Genomic DNA, 14,361 nt, shown 5'->3' with positions numbered 1-14,361 from the left:
TTGAGGTAAAATATCTTTCTTTTTTACATAGAGATGTTCAGGTGATATTTTCTAGTCAGCTTTTTATAGCTTTGCTGCAGCACTTTCGAGTGTTTCAACATTTGGGTATCACGGCCCTTTAATTACCTTCAATAAATTGTTTCAAATCCATGAATTATATTTCTTATTTAAGGCCCAGTGGGATTAAAAATATTAAACTGTCAGATACATCAAAATGATCATTTAAATAAGAGTAGAAGAGCACAATATTAAATGTTTGAAGTTAAGATTTTACATGTAAAAAAAAGGATAGTGCCCATCAACATGTGGTCATCATCCATTCAATGCTTTCAGCAGAGATGAAAACCAAGTGTTGTCATCCAGAGGGGGGCTGCTTTCAGAGCTTATAGCAGCACCTCTCCGCACTTATGAGGCATTATGTGGTGGCCAAATAATCCTGCATCGCCGGGGGAATCTGGGGATGCTGGTAACATTATGATGATGTCACCAAGCCTTGAAAACTCAGAAGTGCTGGTTAGCTGCACAAGACTTAAGGGAGCTGGATGGGGGCAAGTATTTAAATTTATAATATGTGTGAGTTTCATACTGAAAAATAGCCTACAGTGGGGATTAAATGTGAATAGCATCTAAAAACTCCAAAACAGCTCAGCACATGGGTGGAAATCAAGGCCAGAACAGCCTACCAGGATACCAGGAGATTTCCCAGTGGGCTGCAGCAGCTGGGCGTGGAAAGCTAAAATTTAAGGGGTTGTTAATGGTTGTAATTGGGATGGAGGATGTGATGTCTATATAACAATCTGGCACTTTTGTAAATACAAACTAATATAATTTAATACAGAAATTTTTTTAGGGGAAGGAGTATCCCAGTAATCCCCTTCAAGAAAAATTAGGCATTTGCATTCCACCGACTCAATAGAAAATAGGTCTGGTCTTCATATTTTTTCAGGGCTGCTTTTTAACCCCAGTTTGGCCCTGGTGGAAATGTCTCAGCAGTTAAGGGGTTAATGCATACTCTGATAATCTCCCAAGTGGAAACTGATAATTGAAATGGAGGAGGTAGTTGGTAATTTGAGCCGGGCATTGAATGCTGTTCTCTTTCTGCAGACCTCTCTGTTTACCTTGTACCAAGAGTACGTCAAGAGCTCTGAAGATGCCACTAGAAGGAATAACATGCCAACAGCACAGTAAGTAAATGAGACAGAAAAAGTTGTGAGGAGAAAATGGCAGAGGTGATTCTAAACTAGGGCTCGACAAACCTAGGAGCCAGGGAGAAACTGGCTGCTAGAATTCTACCCCTGGCTCCTAAGTCTCCATATATCTATATACAAATACCACTGTCTGGCTCCTTAAAGTATGTCTATCTCCTAAATATTCTTACTGGCTCCTAACTTTTAAACAGATTTGTCGAGCACTGTTCTAAACAATAAATTAGTAGTGCAAAAAGTAAAAAAAAAAAAAAAAAGACGTTAAGGTGCCATTAAACTGCTAAGTACAACTAATAACCATTATATTGTTTTTCCTCTTGAGCCTGCATCTTTGTTTAAAGCTGTTCTCTAATTTTAACCCATTGCAGAAACCAGTTGGTAAAGCTATGTATCTTTATACAGGGAGCCACCATCTTGTAGCTCATGTATAGTTGCATCATGTGACAGGATCAGTGCACGTTTACAGATCTGTGTTATTACTGACTCTTTGACAGCTGTTCTGTGCACTTTGGTTAAGCTCAAACAACAGAATGCAAAAGCTTTACACGTTTTCAGTTTGTTTGTTTTTACACAGTTTAAAAGTTACATAACAAACATAAACCAGCCCTAATCAATAGTATAGACAGCAATGCAGACACTGACAAAAATATACATCCTCTACTCTTTATTGATGCGCACAATAAGGCATTCGAAAATATTCGTTCGAATAATAGAATGTTTATGTATTTCATATCACATTAAATTTTGAAATGTAATATTCAAATTCTAAATAGTATTTCTAGTCTACAACTGTGCTTTATAAATGTCACATTCGAATTTGAAATAGTATTTCTAGTCTACATTCAGATTCGAAATAGTATTTCTAGTCTACATTCAGATTCGAAATAGTATTTCTAGTCTACAACTGTGTTTTATAAATGTGACATTCGAATTTGAAAGTGACATTCGAAATCGAAAACTGTAAATAACATTCGATTATAGAATTTTCAAGAATATTCGTTATCAACATTCAATTATGTAAAATCAAATTTCTACAATAACATTCGTTCTAACATTTGAATTAGAATGTAAACACATTCGCCCATCCCTAGTGACGGTACAGAGCTTTACTAACCAGCACTTGTAAAGGGTTAAAATTAGGTAACGGCTTTAAATAGAGCTGCAGGCACAAGAGGAAAAATACTAACATGGTGTGTAGTAATCATGAAACTGTAGTTGTACCTAGACGTTAAATGTCCCTTTAAGGGTGCACCAGGTATTGTTGGTTCTCCTTGTCTTCCTATCTAATGTATTTTTTTATTCTAATGTTCCATTCAATACCTCTCTCAGTGCTCTGCGTGAAAACACTGAATATCTAAAAGAAACGCTGAATTGCAAATTCAGGGCTGCTGCCATGTTGGTTTCTTTGAACCATTTAATACTGTAGAATTACATAATCATAAAGTGTATTATAAACAGACAATGCAAGTTTAGTCTGAATTTTAAATAAGCAGTAGATTTTTTTTCAAACATACTTTAAAATGTTTTTTAACATTCATGTGTATCATGTGACCGCCAGCAGCCAATCACAAACTCATATACATATACACTGTAAACTCTTGCACATGCTCAGTAGTAGCTGCATATAAAAAGACTGCACAATTTGATAATGGGGGTCTTTTACAACTGAATCATGAGTTTAGTGTCACTTTATATGCTCTCTCTCACTCATCTTTCCATTGCTTAGTGAATCAACTGCACAGAATAACATTGTGGAACTGGGGAGGTTGGAGAGATTAGTACATTTGGGAAATGGAGAGACCTCTGTAAATTTGGGGGGGGGGGGTGGGCAGAAGAGAATAAGGGAATTGAAAGAATGAAAAAGAGTGGGGAAGGAAATAGAAAAGGGAATGTTAGTGAACAGGAGTAGCAAAATACAGAAATAAAAGTGATGGTAAACTTTATAAAATCAGATCCAGAATGTAAGTGATACTTTATATGAAGTTTAATTCATCAGTTGTAATGAAGATTCGTTATAACTTACTGTTCAATAAAGATATGAAATTCAAATACCCTGCACTCTGCCGCCTACTTCAAAAGTCAATTTTTCTGTGAGTTAAAGGTTTGAACTGTTCTCCAATCAGCGCTCTCCCCATATGGCACTTTTGTTGTAGCTAGAGCACTGATTGGACAACAATTCAGACTGTTAGCTCACATAAAAATTGAAGTGGGCGGCGGAGCGCGGGGAATTTGAACTTCAAATCTATATTAAAAAGTAAGTTTTAGCGCATCTTCATTACAACTGATGAATTAACTCAATCTAAAATATCGGATTTTATAAAGGGCAGAGTTTACTATAACTTTAATCATCTATAGTGAATGATGCGCAGGAACAAAAACGATCTTTTCTCTCTCTCACCAAGTAAACGCACTACTCTCTGGAGATCTCGTGAAAGCACAGTTCATTGCGGAAGAAAAAGTAAGAGAATTTGAGGCAAAGCGAGTCCAGATAAAGCAAGGAAACCAGGTACTATTGGGCAATATGTTTGCTTCTTTTACATACCAGTTTTTTGTTTTTTAGACTCTTTTTATTATTTATTGATTGAGAGTAATTTACAAATCAAATACAACCGAGAGAATAAAAATAATCAATACTTTAAAATAAAAAAACAAGAGACATCATGATATATTATAATATATAATAAAATGTAATATATAATATATAGAAGAAAAGCAAAATAATTAAAAAATAATTACAATAAATAAATAAAAATGACTCCAACCTTTAATCTAGGGCGACTGCATGTCTAACATAATTTGAGTTTTGACAATATAACAACATTTTTTTTTTATAAGCTTTGGTTGAAGTTGCAAGATTTTGTCCCACTTTTGAAAACATCTTACTATGATTATATATACATATTAGGGATGGGCGAATGTGTTTATATTCGATTTCGAATGTTAGAACGAATGTTATTGTAGAAATTCGATTTACATAATAGAATATTGATAAGAACGAATATTCTTAAAAATTCGATTTTCGAATGTTATTTACAGTTTTCGAATATCACATTCGAATTCGAATGTCACATTCGAATTCGAATGTCACATTCGAATTCGAATGTTACATTCAAATATCACATTCGAATTTGAATATTACATTTATAAAACACAATTGTAGAATAGAAACACTATTTCGAATGTCACATTCAAATCGAATATCACATTCGAATAGACTGTCACATTCAAATTCGAATATTACATTTATAAAACACAGTATTAGACTAGAAATACTATTTTGAATTTGAATGTCACATTCAAATTGAATATCACATTCAAATCGAATATCACATTTAGAAACACAGTATTAGACTAGAAATACTATTTCAAATTTGAATGTGACATTCGAATTCGAATGTAGCATTCGAATTCGAATATTACATTTATTAAACACAGTTGTAGACTAGAAATACTATTTCAAATTTGAATGTCACATTCAAATTCGAATGTCACATTCGAATTCGAATATTACATTTCGAAATTGAATGAATACATAGCAAAACATTCTATTATTCGAACGAATATTTTTGAATTTTATTGAAAAATTTGAAAACGAAAATTCGAAAATAGAATGTTAGAATGTTATATAAACATTCGAAATTCGATTCGAACGAACGAATGTATCAAAATTTGTTTTAAATTTCGAATTTTTAGAAACATTCATCCATCCCTAATATATATATATATATATGTATATAAGCATATACGTACATATATATTTACTGGGAACACACAGTTCCCATAGACTGCAATATAAAGGTACTTTCAATGCCGTTTTTTTTTTCTAACACCCCACACCTGCTCCCTTTAGACACCAAAAACTTTTTTTTCTTTCAGTTATTTTTTAAAAAAAAATAAAGATGCTACTATCGTTTTGTTTAATAATATATATTAAATTTGTGGGCATTTTGTGTACATTTATAAAATTAATTAGAGATCTGTTCTCTGGTTAATTTTATAAGCGCTAATTGGTACCGCAAGCTCGCAGTATCGATAACCAGCCACTTGTAATGGCTGGTTATTTATTGCATGCCCACAAACTAGCAAATTTGCCCCTTTAAGGGCATGTTATAAATTAGCACTCCACTTATAATCTAACCCTTTATTAGTTCCCAGTAATTTCTTTAACATCTGTTTAATAATCAGTTGTTTCTGAAGCATGGCCATAAATTCTTTACATTTTAAATTCTTACCTATACCACAGTATCTATCTATATATATCTGTCTATTGTATCTATATGTCTGTCTATTCTGTCTATATGTCAGTCTATTCTGTCTATATGTCTGTCTATTCTGTCTATATGTCTGTCTATTCTGTCTATATGTCAGTCTATTCTGTCTATATGTCTGTCAATTCTGTCTATATGTCTGTCTATTCTGTCTATATGTCTGTCTATTCTGTCTATTTGTCTGTCTATTCTATCTATATGTCTGTCTATTTTAATAGAAGTACAAAACCAGGGTAGCACTAAACTCTACCTGATATATTATTCAATCAATGTTGTGCTGTTATATGTAAAAATGAGGTAATGATTTCCTCAATAGTTTCCCCTATAGCGCAAAAATTTAACACAATCAATATCAAGACCCCTTGATTTAAAGCCCAGAAGCCACTGTTTCAACCCTTAATAATCACCTAATACCCTGTACGTTAAGGGTTTGTCGGTATAGACTAGCGCGGGTCTCTACTCAGATCTTTCCCCTTCTCTTTCTACCATTATCCAAATAGCTCACAAGTGTAATGCTCGTGGGATATTCCACTATCAGACCAAACTTGGCCAGTAGTCTTCTTATCCTGGCATCAAGATGGAATGATAGGGAATAACCCAGAGCAGAGAAAGTTTGCAAAATGAGGTAAGCAGTACTCACACTATGCAGGGTGGTCTTTGGCGGCAACAGGTAGGAATCAGCGGTTAGGCAGTTCAAGGGTAAACCACATGTAGGACTGGAAACAGACAGGATAGTCTTTGACGGCAACAGGAAGGGAATCAGCGATTAGGCAGTTCAATGGTAAACTACTTGAAGGAATAGAAACAGACAAGATAGTCTCTGACGGCAATAGGTAGGGAATCCAGCGGTAAAGCAGTTCAAGGGTAAATCAATAGAATGGTCAGGCAGGCAGAGTTTGGCAACAGAATGGCAATCCAATATTTTAGGGTTAAGGCAAGCAGAGAAGTCAAAACAGGCAGAGTTCATCAACTGTAAAGCAGTCCAGCAATTCAGCATACAGATATACAGCACCCAGGAACACAAGAAGTAACACCTATACTTGGGCACAGGTGAGAGAGACTGAGGCCTTTACATAGGGAAGACAAGGCGGACAGCGATGATGTCATCACCGTGCTACAGTTAGACTACCGTATCCCTAGCAACAGGAGGAGTGCCTGTGTCTGTGGCAACGGCCACAGCAGAGCAGAGGAGCATCGTGACAACAAGCCGATATAGAGATAATCTACATCTACATAGACACTTAGACAGGGCCATCTTTTAGTTAATTTTCTTTACTAAATTGCCATCGAGCACAGCACTGAAGAATATTTTGCCATCACATAAGATAAAATAATAATAATTATAATCATAAAAATTTATATAAATATTTTTTTTTTGCTGTATCTTTAAAGAGGAATGCCTGCCTAGAAGATGCTAAGCTGGTAAAGAACTTTGAGAATGTGGCTGATATTCGTGATGTTGTGACTGACCAATTCCTGTGCACCGGTGGAATAGAACCAACAGTAGATGATATAACATGCCAAGGTAATTTTATTTTAAACTCCTGTCAATTCCCCCCCCCCCTCCTTTTTTTCATGATATTTGGGGATTGATTTATCAAGCAGAAAATAATGCAATCTACCCCTGAAGTTTTAGGTCCGCCTGAAACTTCAGTTAAGGAGTAGCGGTCATAAGATACGATCGGAATGATTGACACCTGAATGGCAGTAAATGTGCAGGGGCGGCATTGCACAAGTATTTCACCAGAAATGCTTGGGCAATGATGAATGCCAACAGCATATGCTGTTGGAATTTAGCGATTCAGGGCAGACATGATTCGCTACAGTGTTTCATGTCCGCCCACCATTTGATAAATCTACCCCTTAATCTTTTCTAATTCTTTCTACTTATCTACAACACAGGAGACTCCGGAGGACCGCTTCTTATCCCAATTAGAAATGAAAAGAGATTTATTCAGGTAGGTTATTAGCATCACTACACCATATACAGGCTACACCATCTCTTTATTTGCAGCGTTAGATCAGCATTCATCAAGTATAATTCCATGGAAACATTATTTATAAAAGTCAAAATTAGAGGGATGGCTCTTTTTAGACTATTTTGTACACAATCATGATTGGTATTAGTAAATTAGCCCATAGATATTAAGATATGACTACAGATCTCTGCTTTTTGGAACATGGTAAAATAAGTCCTGCCATTTCTTGTCTTTCTGTCTCTGCAGGTGGGAGTAATAAGTTGGGGGACAGTGATTCACTGTAAGAACTCTGTAAGGTTTACCAAACCAGTTCCAAAGGAGGCTCGTGACTTTCATTATAAAATTAATGATGGTCTTGACTGGCTAAAAGAGATCCTTGGGGGTGAAGGCTTGGAATTCCTTGACTAAACAGAACAAATCTACGAGTTTCAAATAAAAAAACATGGCATGAAGATTTTGATCCTGTCCTTGAACCCCCTCTGCCTGGTCAACAATATACATCAATAAGGCCACCAAACCATTAAATCCTTACACAGGTAAAAGAGGGCTGAGAGTCTGCCCCTCCCTCTACAGGGTGAAAGACAGATTGGATCAATGAGTCTCTACCACTGAAGGATAGAACAGAAGGGAGCTATGATTCTGTCCCTCTTTGACTTATTAAAAAAATTGCTATACATTCCAGTATCTCTCCCCTTAAAGTTTACATAGACTATCTCCTTTTTTTAAACTTTAAAATACTTAAATAAAATGTATATCCTATACAGTCATATTTTTTTTGTACTATTTGTTTAATTTTTGCAGATCACTGCTGTGTTGCAATCTAATAATAAATGTAAACAGTGGCGAAACGCGTTACATAAAGTTGTATAAAGCACAAAATAAACATCTAAAAACTTTTTTTTGTTTTGTTTTTTTAAGTACTCCTATATGTATTTCCCAAAATAAGTCAGTTGGCAAGAACTGTACTATTTGTTTTGAGAAAGTTACTTCTGGATCCATAATATTTTATACTGCAGCATTCCCACTGTATTCCAAACAGACATACCCAGCAGTGCTTCAGTTAATGATGATTTACTGCACTGCTTAGTACAGGTATAAATCTCCAAATCTGGAATTCCAGAATCCAAACTTACTCTGAAATCCAAACTTTATTTTTTTTAAATAAATTTATCAAAAATTACTATTTTTCCCCTGCCTGTAAGTCATAATCTTCTCTGCCTATATCTTTGGTTTTGCTTTTGTGATCTAAAATGCAAATAATTCTCTATAGTTATTTAGAAAAACATATATTACCTTTGTGATTACACTACTGTACTATCGTTCTGAGGGTACCATGTATACAAAAGTATTAAAAATGAAATAAAACTTCCTTTAATGACGTGCAAATATTGCCTAAATTACATAAAATATTATAGTTATAAATTATGCTCAACTGATAAATTCTAGGTTTGTGCATTCATTTTATTATGAATGTGAATTCATGACAAAACATGGATATTTGTTTCATTTTCATTTGTTTCTTTTAAATTAGCTGTAAAGGGTTAAATACTTACCTCTTGCATGCTGGAGAGTCACGCTAATTCCAACCCTTCTTCACAGACCCCTGGGTGGGCTAATAGTAGGTTTAGTGTTGCGGATCCCAGAGCTTGCGTTAAAGCAAAAGGTCCTTTAGCGCAGCTCTGGGATCCACTGTGTTAAGCCTCCTTTTGGCCCGTCTGGGGCTCTGTGAAGAAGGGTTAGGATTAGTGCGGCTCTCCAGCATGCAAGAGGTAAGTTACACTTTATCAACTGTAACAAAGGAACATTTACATTAGTTTAAAGCAGGACATTTTGAACAGAGCTGAACAGCTGAAGTCCAACTTAGGACCTTTTGGACTCTCACAATCATGAAGGAAATTAATTTATCAAACAAGCATAAATTATATTTTATTTCCTAAGATGGTTAGAGTCCACTATCCATAACATGCAGCATCTAATACCCAAGTAGTGAAGTCCATCAGACTACCAGAACTTTCCTGCCAAAGCAGTCTCAATCGAGGCAAAGACATTACAATGATAAGACTTAGCAAAGGTATGCACAGATAACCAAGTAGTGGCTTTACAAATCTGCTCAATGAAAGCCTCATTGTAAAAAGCCCAATAAATAGCTACAGTCCAAGCAGAAAGAGTTGTAATCTGCTCAGGAGGTGATCTGCCACAAAATAAGAATTCCTATTAAAGATCTTGAGCCAGGATGCGGAAGTAGTATCCATAGCCTCTTGACTCTAACGGGGACCATAAAAATGCATAAAGTGTGAAAAAAATAAAATAAAAAAAATTATCCTTTCAACATAAAGCTAACAAACCCTAACCACATCCAGTTATGGACGAACCTCTCCTTAACCCTTTTAGGAGCTGAAGAAAGTGAAGGCACCACAAAATCATCATGGTTAAAAGTATCTGAAGATACAACCTAGAAAATAAAAAAAATAGTTTGTTCTCAAAACCACCTTATGTTAATGTAAGAAAAACAACAATGGATTGCAAGATAAAGAAAACAACTCTTGTTGAATAAATAGCTATCGAAAAGAGAACCTTCCAAGACAACAACAGCAATTCTAAGAAATGCATAGGGTTAAAAGTAAGTGATGGAAGAACTCCACAGAGGAGACACCATACAAACAACAGGTTTGAAAATTCTAATCAGAGTTTAAACAAAAGTCTTAGTATTCAGAAGGTTGGCAGTCCGTTAAGTCCGGTAAGACATTCTATTACCCTTGGAATCCTGAAAGCAGTGGCGTATTTACGTTTGTGCTGCCCTAGGCACTCAACATTCTGATGCCCCCCCCCCCCCCAAAGGTTTTAGGCCTTTTTTCCCCTTAATATTTTTTGGGGTCCGTGTGTAAAATGTTTTTTTTTTTTTTTTTTCATAACAATTCAAAAGAAAATGGGCTAGCAAAACACTTGCATACAGGTGGGTTGAATTGCATGCATCTCATATCATTTTCTCCCTGAGCGAAGGGAGGGAAAAGATGGGGAGGTGAGAAAAGGGAGGGAAAGGAAAGAATGATAGAAGGGAGCAAGGGAGGGTGTTGAGGGAAAGAACTAAGGGAGGGAGTGAGTTGAGGGAGGGAGAGAGAAAGGGAAAGAAGGGAGAGACGAAGGTAGGGAAAAAGAATACACTTTGAAACAATCACTGCCCTTCACATACAACCAACAGTAATTACCATCATACAAATAATAAATTTTTAAAAAATGTGTCCATTTTAGCTAACATAAATTAGCGCTGAGAGTTTATGATTAGACATCACAAGCTGATCTACGCAGTGCACAGACGCATCCAGTCTGTTAGCTGCTAAGACCTGCAATAAGCACTGCGCTTGCAGACCCACCACAGCTGATAAGGGGAGGCAGCATGTCGGCACAAGGTCTTCTCCAGCCTCACCTTGTAAGCATATACCGAGCAAGTTTCTCACCAAGAATGCTTCCACTGCAAAAATGCCGGCAACTCTAAATGAAGCAACAGTTTAAAGGAGCGCTGCCTGTGAAGAGAGACCTTAATTAGCGCATGTACCTATTCTTCTCTGCAAAAGCCTGCACTTTATCGCTCACTGTACTGTGTGCTGACTTTTAGAGAGAGAATATGACAGATGTGCTGCCCTCCTAAATCTGTCGCACTATTCACCGGCCTTGTTGGCCTAGGCCATAATACGCCCCTGCCTGAAAGACTTCTACTAGTATACTCTAGACAAACACCAAGATAAGTATGTGCACAATACCTTGTGGTAAATGCATCTAGTGACTGGCTTCCTAGCCAGAATCAAGGTATTACTTGACAAACTTTTCTTTGTCTGTTAAAAAACACATGTTCAAGCACCAAGCTGTCAAACCTAGGCATTCAGATCAAGATGAAAGAATGGACAATAAGACAAAATGCTGTGCCTGAGAGGAAATTTCCCGCTAGCAGGGGCTGTCAATCATCCCGATTGTATCGGATCAGGATGATTTCACTCCGCCACCTAAAAGGGGGCTGAGAAGTTAAGGAGACCGCTGCTTCTTAACTTCCGTTTCAGGTGGACCTGAAACGATGGGGCTCTGAAGCAGCAGCCCGAAGACTTTCAACTGCTGCATTACAGAAAATGCTATTAGCAAATTTAAAGGGACATTAAACACTAAATAAATGCTAGATAGAATGATGCATTTAAAGAAAAGATTAGTCTGAGAATAACACATAGATGTATTTTACACAGTGCAAAGTTGAAAAAAAAAACCCACACACTTTGGTAAAATGAAAAAGCAGCGGCTACTGTCCTCTATGGAATATTAAAGGGATATGAAACAAAAAAAAATTTCTCTCATGATATTGACAGCGCATGTCATTTTAAACAACTTTTCATTTTATTTATTTGCTTTGTTCTCTTGGCATCCTTTTTTGAAAAGAATACCTAGGTAGGCTCAAGAACAGCAATGCACTACTGGGAGCTAGCTGCTGATCGTTGAATTCACATATATGTTTCTTGTTATTGGCTCTCCCAATGTGTTCAGCTCATAGGCGGCCCTAGTGTTAGGCCAAATTCTCCTTGCGTTGTTACAGGTGAGGATGTATCATTTAATTTTAGGATATAGAATTTGCATGCATTGCTTCAGGACATTCTGTGTAGTTTGGAGATAGGGGATACCGCTAGCTCCTCATAACCCAGTACAGGTGGCCCTCGGTTTACAATGGTTCAATTTGCACCGTTTCAGAATAACAACCTTTTTTTTCAGTCATGTGACTGCTATTGAAAAGCATTGAGAAGCAGTGCATTGATTAAAATAGCCAGTAGGTGGAGCTGTCCGCTTGTCTTGCAGCAAAGATATGCAACACAAGCAAGTTGAAATTAATCAGTGTAACCAGGCCTGAGCTATCGAGCAGCTTTCAAAGGATCAAGATCTTCCTGCCTATAAATCTGTCCATACGGGAATGCATAGAATAGCTGCAGACCCGATATTATCTAAGATCCTAACAATGGAGAGCACTAAAGTAAAGTCTGTGTTGTGTGATTATTTTATTAGGTTTATAATGCTGTTTAGCAAATGTTTTTGTTCATTAAACTTAGTTTAATTATATATTCTGTGTTGTGTGATTATTTTATTAGGTTTATAATGCTGTTTAGCATTTAAAGTCTTCATTTCAGAGCTTTAAAAGTAATGTATTAGGTGTTACTTATGACAATTTTGAGAGGGGCCTAGAACCTAACTCCCTCACTTCCCATTGACTTACATTATAAACTGGGTTTCAATTTACAATGGTTTCTATTTACAACCATTCCTTCTGGAACCTAACCCCGGCGTAAACTGAGGGCTACCTGTACTAAGAAGTTAGAAAAGTTATTTACAAGTACACCTATGCAGTTGGTCTCTTTCCTTATTTCTTAGTGTGACGGACTCCGGCTACCCCGACTAGGTATCTCTGCCAAAAGGGTCCTTCTTACACCTGGAACTTGTAGCTATAGAGCAGAGAAGTTATTATAGCAAGTTGCCCACCCTAATAACCAGACAAGACCAGTATTAAAGTGAAACACAAACAGACTTTATTGGGAAAACCACACAGCTTATATACACATTCTCATCTTGATAAGAGCCTTATCTGAGCCCACCATTCCCGCCCCTCCAGACAGGCTGGCGCCTCCATAGGAGCCAGAGTTACATAGAGACCCCCACAGTATCTAGGTTGCGGCTTTAGGGTGATCCTGGGGGAGCGGCGGCCTCTCCAATGTGTTGTTCGAGAGTTCCTGGCCCTCAGATGCCACAGTCTAAAAAGCGACATGATCCGTTACTGGGGACCGGAGCTGCAGCCTGGCAAAGGTACTCAGGAATAGACTAAATTGGGGGGATGTCCAAAACCCCCAGTTCCAGAGTGAGTTCCCCCTCAGCATACACCCCAACCCCTGTCCACCAAAGGCCTAACAAATCCCCAAAAGAGCGGAGCTCTGGGACTAAGGGCCTCTGGAGCGACCTAGGTTAAAGGTCAGCGGGGACCTCCAGCAAGCCAAGCCGGTGAGTAGTTCCATAAGCCCGTCCAGTTAGGAAGGGGCCAAGTGGCAGAGATCAGCTCTTTCTGTGACAACGTGCAATCAGAGTAACAATGGAAGCTGGTGGGGACACAATAATACATAATATGGGAGGAGGTAGCCTGGTATCCGTGACACTTAGCCCATAGCGTAGATGGAACACACTGGCTACTCCCTTTGTTCCTGCCATGTTTAAGCCATGTTTTCTATACCAACTTTAATTCTGAAGGTTTGGGAAGCTTCAGCTAGATAGAAGTGAATTACTATTCTGTTGTAGGACAGCACATCTTTGTAGGACCCAAATGGACTTTAAACTTCCACAGGCTCTCCATCCAGATGGCAGGCAAACTCTTTCTCACTTTTATGAAGGTGGCTTATGTGCTGCTGCCATGTCAGAATGGTGCAACAACCTTGTGGAGGCATCAGCATTTGGTGGTCCTATGGAGGAGATATAGGACCAATACTAAGCTCTTTAAAGGGACATTAAACACTCAGAGATGGCAATATAAAATGATAAATCCCATACATAAAAAAACAATCTGCAATATACTTTCATTATTTATTTTGTCCCCCTTTCCTGTAATACCATTCTGAAATTGTGAGCTTTTCAGTTCCTGTTAGAAATGGAAGTGCAGAGCACTGTTATATTCCCCACAGCCATTGGCTGCACACTCTAGTGACTTATTTATAACTGACCCTAATTGGCCACAGCAGAGAAGGTAACTTAAGTTACAACATGGCAGCTCCCATTGTTTTATAGACACTGAAACTTTACACTTATTTTGTCAGTATTTAAACACCTAATGAAACTTTTATAGGAATTGATGGTTTTTTTAATATTGTATTTTTATAGCTACTAGAAGTTCTCACTGTACTG

At 37.2% G+C, this 14,361-nt stretch overlaps 1 protein-coding gene across 3 annotated transcripts in view; it reads left to right on the top strand.

Annotated features, from left to right (window-relative positions):
* The window catches only part of LOC128667087 (complement factor B), a 139,548-nt gene extending 131,200 nt beyond the window's left edge, over nt 1-8,348 (top strand). For all 3 annotated transcript variants that reach the window (XM_053721976.1, XM_053721975.1, XM_053721977.1), the window contains 5 exons: nt 1,105-1,184; nt 3,608-3,711; nt 6,866-6,998; nt 7,376-7,431; nt 7,699-8,348. In XM_053721976.1, the coding sequence (XP_053577951.1) occupies nt 1,105-1,184; nt 3,608-3,711; nt 6,866-6,998; nt 7,376-7,431; nt 7,699-7,860 (535 nt within the window). In that variant the 3' untranslated portion in view covers nt 7,861-8,348. The remainder of the gene's footprint in view (nt 1-1,104; nt 1,185-3,607; nt 3,712-6,865; nt 6,999-7,375; nt 7,432-7,698) is intronic.
* The last annotated feature ends 6,013 nt before the right edge of the window (nt 8,349-14,361 follow it).

The sequence above is a fragment of the Bombina bombina genome, chromosome 7 (assembly GCF_027579735.1).
Source record: "Bombina bombina isolate aBomBom1 chromosome 7, aBomBom1.pri, whole genome shotgun sequence".
Lineage (NCBI taxonomy): Eukaryota > Metazoa > Chordata > Amphibia > Anura > Bombinatoridae > Bombina > Bombina bombina.
This window is presented reverse-complemented; position numbering and strand designations above follow the sequence as displayed.